Source organism: Poecilia reticulata, unplaced genomic scaffold, assembly GCF_000633615.1.
Source record: "Poecilia reticulata strain Guanapo unplaced genomic scaffold, Guppy_female_1.0+MT scaffold_241, whole genome shotgun sequence".
Classification (NCBI taxonomy): domain Eukaryota; kingdom Metazoa; phylum Chordata; class Actinopteri; order Cyprinodontiformes; family Poeciliidae; genus Poecilia; species Poecilia reticulata.
The window spans coordinates 123,561-130,566 of NW_007615031.1; the positions used below are offsets into that span (position 1 = coordinate 123,561).

The 7,006-nt window shown below is 51.7% G+C and overlaps 2 protein-coding genes across 2 annotated transcripts in view; one reads left to right on the plus strand and one right to left on the minus strand.

The window, feature by feature from the left end:
• Nucleotides 1-2,183, minus strand: part of LOC103460434 (putative ferric-chelate reductase 1) — a 33,191-nt gene extending 31,008 nt beyond the window's left edge. The window contains exons 1-3 of the mRNA XM_008402597.2: nt 840-2,183; nt 398-547; nt 36-277 (exon numbers count right to left, since the gene is read on the minus strand). Coding sequence (XP_008400819.2) covers nt 36-277; nt 398-547; nt 840-930 — 483 coding nt within the window. The 5' untranslated portion in view covers nt 931-2,183. The remainder of the gene's footprint in view (nt 1-35; nt 278-397; nt 548-839) is intronic.
• A 1,397-nt stretch (nt 2,184-3,580) lies between these two features.
• ythdc1 (YTH N6-methyladenosine RNA binding protein C1) overlaps nt 3,581-7,006 on the plus strand; it is an 8,846-nt gene continuing 5,420 nt past the window's right edge. The window contains exons 1-7 of the mRNA XM_017303314.1: nt 3,581-3,809; nt 5,372-5,473; nt 5,579-5,844; nt 5,912-6,290; nt 6,383-6,445; nt 6,553-6,647; nt 6,751-6,859. Of these exons, the coding sequence (XP_017158803.1) occupies nt 3,782-3,809; nt 5,372-5,473; nt 5,579-5,844; nt 5,912-6,290; nt 6,383-6,445; nt 6,553-6,647; nt 6,751-6,859 (1,042 nt within the window). The 5' untranslated portion in view covers nt 3,581-3,781. The remainder of the gene's footprint in view (nt 3,810-5,371; nt 5,474-5,578; nt 5,845-5,911; nt 6,291-6,382; nt 6,446-6,552; nt 6,648-6,750; nt 6,860-7,006) is intronic.

Sequence of the window (7,006 nt, forward strand, 5' to 3'; positions counted from 1 at the left end):
CCAGGCTGCTGGACCCTCCAGGCTGCTGGACCCACCAGGCTGCTGGACCCTCCAGGCTGCTGGACCCTCCAGGCTGCTGGACCCTCCAGGCTGTTGGACCCGCCCCAACCTGTTGCCTCAGTCCCCAGAACAGGCAGCAGTAAACGTTTCCTAGAACCCATCAGGAGTTTCTGCCTCTTTGTGTCACAGTGAACAGAAACAATCTGGTATCGGGTTGCAGGTTCCTTCTGTTCTGTTCTCTGTTCTGAGAACAAACCCACAGAACCAGAACCGCACCCTGATTATGTCAGAGCAGGTCTGTCTGGACCCTGGTTCTGGACCCTGGTTCTGGACCCTGGTTCTGGTACCATCAGGGTTGGGTTCGCCCGGTTCCAGGTTCAGTCATGAGTTTCAGTGCAGGTGGGCGGAGCACTTACAGATTTCCCGAAGCAAGCGAGGAGCCGGGCCGGAGCAGAACCCAGTAGAAACGAGCCCACGGCGGTCTGGCCCCCCGGCTGTCTGGCCTCCAGCAGGAACCCGGTAAACGGACCAGAACCCTGGAGAGAGACTGGAGAACAGGAAGGCTGTCAGACTGGGACCAGAACCTCCAGTCCAGTAAAGATCCTGCTGTTCCACGATGGGAGGTTCTGGTTCTGTGGAGCAGAACCCCCAGAACCCAGAGGGAGGAGGAAGATCAGTGACGGACCACTTCCTGTCTCCGAGGATCAGAGAAACAACAATCATTGTGAAAAAACTGCTGAGTCACAGTGAGGGAGAGAGAAACTGGTTCCCAGTGTAAACTGGTCTGGTTCCTGAGGACCAGTCCAGGGTTTTCTACCTATGAAGGGTCGGTGACTGACCTTTGACCTGTCCTCCAGACGTGCTCCACTCCGCGCTGACGGTGAACGGCGCGGCGGCGGTCTGGGCGCCGCCGGTGTGGCTGGGCTTCATGTCCGCACAGCAGACCTGAGGGGTAGCAGCGAGCGGCCGGAGCGGACCCGATCAGAACCAGCAGCAACGTGATCCGCTTCATGATGCGCCTCCAATGAGGTGCAGCAGGAGAGCAGACGGAGGTACACCTGCCGAGGGCGGGGCTTAGCGCCGGCAGGTGACACGATGGGAGGGAAACCGGCAGACGCTGCAGTTCTCTGGTTTCCTGAGCAGCGGCGCGCGGTGATTAGCAGCAGAGGGAACTTCCTGTTCCTGCAGGAAGCTGGAGGCGACTCTGTGCTCACAGGCAGAAACAACTAAAGTTCAACTTGAAGCAGGAAAAGCAGCGACGGCTCTGACCTGACAGCTGGACGTCTGCCAGACCCGTCTGACCTTTGACCTGGCTTCAGCAGCACGAGGCTCTCAGCTTCCTGGAAACGTTTCATCTGGGAGCCGTGTGGAAATCTGTTCCCTGTCTCCCGCCTCCCAGAGAGGCGGTCCGATCATTCCTGACCCATTTCTCAGTAAAACATCATGTCGGCTTCATCAGCAGCTAAAAACAGTTTTGAATCAGTTTGTTTCCAAACTGACAAGTAAAAGTCCGTCACCAAACAGGTTCCACCATGTTGTGATGTCATCATAAAGGTGGAGCTGCCTGACAACCAAAAGACAACCTTCCTAAGAAGATGGGTGGGTCTACTTCCTGGAAAACCTCCTGGAAAATCCCCTTTAATGTGAAATATGACAGATTGCTGGATAAAACTATTCTTGTTACCTTTTGGTGGCTCAATCATATTATCACACAAACAATCACTGAGATTTTGGTAACTTTTCCTCCTCATTTGCCAAAGTTATGAGGGAGGAACCAAATATTTCAGCTGCCTGGATGTTTCCCCTCCAGAACTTGGAAACTTTACCTTCAAGTTGTAGCAAATTTCCTCCACAAAGGAAAACATGATCAGCAAGTTATGATCAGTGCTGTCATGACATGATCATGATTATGATCATCATCATGATCATAATGATCAGCAGATCACGATCATGAAAAATCACACAATGTGCTGGAGCCTGTTTGGTGGCTGACTTGTTGTCGTGCTTAATTGACGAAAGCTGAAAGTCCGATTCTCTTGTGAAAAACAACAAACTGGTGAAAGAAGACCTGGTTTATTTATTTTATCATTTGTTTAGCTGCCGACGAAGCTGAAAGTTACGACACTGACATGATGTTTTACTGAAATCGATCAGAAATGATCGGACCGTCTCTCTGATCGGACCGTCTCTCTGATCGGACCGTCTCTCTGATCGGACCGTCTCTCTGATCGGACCGTCTCTCTGGCTCCCGACAGGGAGCAGATTTTCACACGGCTCCAAGTTTAAATCAACCGCCGAGTCGCTCAGGTCGGGACTGAAACCCTAAAAAAGCCTCAAAGAGTGATTTCACCAACCCTAAAGATCTTCTCCATATAAATACATGTTAATAATGTAGCTACCTTAGCTCAGCCCTCCTAGCATCCAGACTAATGACAGCAGGGCTGAGGCCCATTCATTAAACTGTCAGGAGTTAGCTTAGCAATGCTAACTCAACAGCTGGATGCCGGTCCAGGCTGAATACTGGTGTGAAGGCCAGTTTAACGGGACTGAGTGGCGAGAAGGCGGAGAAATTTAAAAGATTTGAATTAAAGCTCAACACTGCCACTAGTGTTATTAGCCAACAACTTCAAACACCACAAATGACAAATTCACTTTGACAGCAACCTGAGGTCTACAAAAATACATTTAATTAATTCAAACAGAATCCTATTAAATAAAAAACGGGCTTTACGCGTACTGCATCATCCCTGAGCAAACCGGGGGTGAGCTAAATGTTTCAGCTAGTCCTCGCCACACGTTTAAATCCTATTTATTTCCATTCATCTGCCAAATGAAACCTGCTGTTTTAGGGCTACATGTTTAAGAAACATGCTAATGTTTCATTAAAAAGTTTCCTCTGGTCACATTTCAGTCCGTTTTCTCATCAACATGCCAGCTTTTAGAGCGATGCGCGTTCCCGCGACAGGGAGCGCGGTTTTCGGCATAAAGCCGGGAAAATACGGCGGTGAAATGTCGCGTACCGTATTGACCGATACGGGACGCGATTGGTTCCGTATTACTATAAATAGACACACCTGTCGCACACATATCAACACTAAATGTGACTATAATGACCAAAATAAAACAGGATATATTAAGGCCAGCTACATTCTAGTGGCGGGAGCTGAAGGACCCCAGAACGCCATGCAGACATTGGGGTCAGGAGGTCAGCGGGCGAGAGGCTGGGTCACCTGGACAGGTCACCAGTCCGTCACTGGGTTTTTGTATCATTTCTTATTTCCATTGGGGTTTAGGTTACATCACATTGTACATCAGGACACTTCACTCATCTATCAGCACAACTGGTGGAGATGTGACATATTAATTAAAGGGTTAAATTAAATTAAATTAAAGATCAGAAGAGCTGTGAGAACGAAAGCTAACAGCTGGATGCTAAACAACGAGCCAGTTATAACAGATACTGAATATGAAAGAACTGATATGTAAAGATGTTTAATTAACTGGGCTGATAAAGAGAATAAGGTTTTGTGTGTAAGCCTTGCTTGTCCTGATCCTCCTCACCTGCAGGTGGCGGTAATGCGCCACGTCGCTGTTTATGCCATGATCTCCACAACAAGAAGCAGCAGCGCCAGCCGCAGACGCAGTTTGGCCATTTGGCTCCTCCAGATGGTTTTACTGGTCTTCCTGGTGGTTTTCAGGGGTTTTGGGTCATTTCCAGTAAAACCAGTCAGTCCATCTCAGTTTTCTGCTCTTGAGACAGGAGAACGTCACTGAGCGCGTCATGGCGGCCGACCGGCGCGAGGAAAAAGGTAGGCCATTAGCTGTTAGCATTAGCATCACGGTGACGTATTTATTTATCAATATTGACCAAACACCCGCGAAATTAACAATATGTCTACGTGATATGTAGACCTGTCGGTGCGCAGAGAACCACTGCGCAGCAGCGGAGCTAAAGGAGCTAGCAGCTAATGGGCGCTGTTAGCATTAGCACCACGGCGGCGTCTTTGTTCCTTCAGTTCATCTGTGGAAATGATCCGTTTCTATCTCAGTTCGTCCTGATGAGAACAGCGGTCCGTTCCACGCGTCTATTGGGCGTTTTGAGTCGGGTCCAGATTCGAGCCGGAGATGACCCAAAGTGGGTCCAGCGGAACCGATGCTCTGACTATAGGCGCTACCTCGTCAGATTTTCCTACCGGATGGACAGCCAAGTCTATCGGTCCGTGCTACCCGTCCAAAACTGCTACCGTCATGTTTACAAACAGAAAGCTGCAGCGGGTTGTTAATGTTGATACACTTTATAACATTATCTGCTTATTGGTCAGGGTTAGCTTAGCATCGGAACAGTTTATGTACAGGACGAAGCCACAATGAGGTCCCTTCCGTCATCAGAATGTCCTACCTGTTAAAATGTGTTAAAAACATTGAAGTTTGTAAGAATAAAACTATCAGACAAGAGAAACAGGTTTTTATTGGAATTACAGACAAATGACCGCATTAATACACTTTATTAAATGCAGCTGCAATGTGTCACTGATGACGTGATTCATTAACTCTGACATCACAACGATACAGTAAACATGAAGTAATGCAGCAGCTTGATGAAAACCAGGTATTTAAATAAAGTTTACTAAACGTCCACAGGTGGGATAAGTTCTGCTGACGCGGCATCGGGTCCTGATGAGGCTTTTAATGTGAAAGGATCATAAATAAACCAGGTGTTGGACACACTGAGAGATGGATCCATGGTGATGGAGGTACATGAACGTCTCCATGGTTCATCTTCGCTCAGTGGTTGTTATGGTTACTGAAATACGATCTGAAGAATAATCACAACAACATGGTTTCCTTTACTCCCGATGAGATGAAATGCTCCAACATGAGATGAAAATCAAAGTGACATTAACAGCAGAATAACTCTGGAGCTTGGTGACCCCTGACCCCCAGCAGAGCAGACATGATGCATCTTTACTGTAAAGTTACGATCATAAGGTTTTAATTCATCACATGTTTTTCTGTCGGCTGGGATTCTGCAGCTCATGTCTGTGTTGTGGAGCAGGGGGGGCACATGTTAGCTGCTGCAGCATGGGGGGCACATGTTAGCCGCTGCAGCGTGGGGGGGCACATGTTAGCTGCTGCAGCATGGGGGGCACATGTTAGGCTGCTGCAGCGTGGGGGGGGCACATGTTAGCTGCTGCAGCCAAAAATAGCCCCGTATTCATCATCCAGTTTCTATTACATGTGACTAAAGTTACATGTCTGTCCCTCTGTCTCTGTCCCTCTCTCTCTGTCCCCCTCTCTCTCTGTCCCCCGTCTCTCTGTCCCCCTCTCCCACCGTCTCTTGGACGTCCTCATTGTCTCGGTTCTGCTTCAGACGGGGAGCTGAACGTTCTGGAGGATCTTCTGACCGAAGCGCCGGATCAGGATGACGAGCTCTACAATCCGGAGACGGAGCGCGACGTCGGCGACAAGAAAGGTACGGAACCTGGACTCTGTTCTGGTTCTGGATCGGTTCTGTCTGACCTCACATGATGCCACTGTAAGCGATGATGTCACAGCTTCAGGTCTCTCTCTCTCTCAGGAGTGAAGAGGAAGAGCGAGCGATCGGACAGCCAAGACGTGAAGAGGCTCCGCCCCTCGTCAGGCCACGCCCCCTCCAGGTCCTCTGGGAAGCGGGCGCTGAGCTCCAAGAAGCCGTCCAGCCCGCGCCGCCACGCCGCCGCCTACCATCACGAGTACTACGATGAGCGAAAGGGTCGGCGCGTGGCCCGAGAAGGCCCACGGAGTCGCGTCACGGAGGACAGTCGGCGCCGGGAGTCGCAGCGCGGCGTGGAGGCTCTGAGTCGGGTAACGACCCTCACCTGAGCGCGCCGCCTGCCGCTCATGTCTCCGCTCACTTCCTGTTTGTTTTCAGAAGCTGCGTCACGACGACAGGCGAGTGAGCCCCTCCCCTCACGGCGAGGACAACCAATCAGAGGAGGAGGCGGAGTACAGCTCAGAGCCGGCGTCAGGAAGCTCCTCCCCCGCCGGCTCGCACGGCGACGATGAGGAGGAGGAAGAGGATGAGGACAATCAGGAGGAGGAGGGGGAGGAGGGCATGGAGGAGGAAGAGGAGGAGGAGGAGGAGGGAGAGAAGGAGGATGACGATGAGGAGGAGGATGAATATGATGAGCGTCATGGCGACGGGAACGACTACGACACGCGCAGCGAGGCCGGCGACTCTCGCTCCGCCTCCTCCGTCAGCTTCTCCGACGGAGAGTCGGGACGCTCAGGCTCCGCCTCCGAAGCCTCAGGTAACCATGGCAACGACCGCCGTTCACCTGAGCAGCTGAAATCGGCGCTGTGCTTTTATTCTGAAATCAGTGCTCGGCTTTTATTCTGAAAGGGTCGGAGAAGAAGCGAGAGAAGCTGTCGTCGTCGGTTCGAGCCGTTCGGAAAGGAATGGAGAGTAAGAACCTTCCAGGCCCGGCGGAACCGACCCGGCGGTACCGACCCGGCGGTCCTGACCCGGCGGTACCGACTCGGCCCGCTGCCTGAACGTGCCTCTTGTTGCAGATCCCACCAGCAAGCTGCGCTACATCCTGCGGGAAGCCCGCTTCTTCCTCATCAAGAGCAACAACCACGAGAACGTCTCCCTGGCCAAGGCCAAGGTCGGTCCACAGCCCCTCTGCTGCCGGCGCCGCCGCCGCCACCGCCGTGCACTAATGTTGGTTACTGTGCTCTGTCTCCATGGCGACCGTGTCCTGCCTTCAGGGCGTCTGGTCCACACTGCCGGTCAACGAGAAGAAACTGAACGCCGCCTTCCAGTCGGCGCGAAGCGTCATCCTCGTCTTCTCCGTCAGGGAGAGCGGCAAGTTCCAAGGTGCCTTCATCTGCTTCCTGTTTCCTCCTCATGGCTCTGACTTCCTGTTTCCTCCTCATGGCTCTGACTTCCTGTTTCCTCCTCATCTGTCTGACTTCCTGTTTCCACGGCTCTGACTTCCTGTTTCCACGGCTCTGTCTTCCTGTT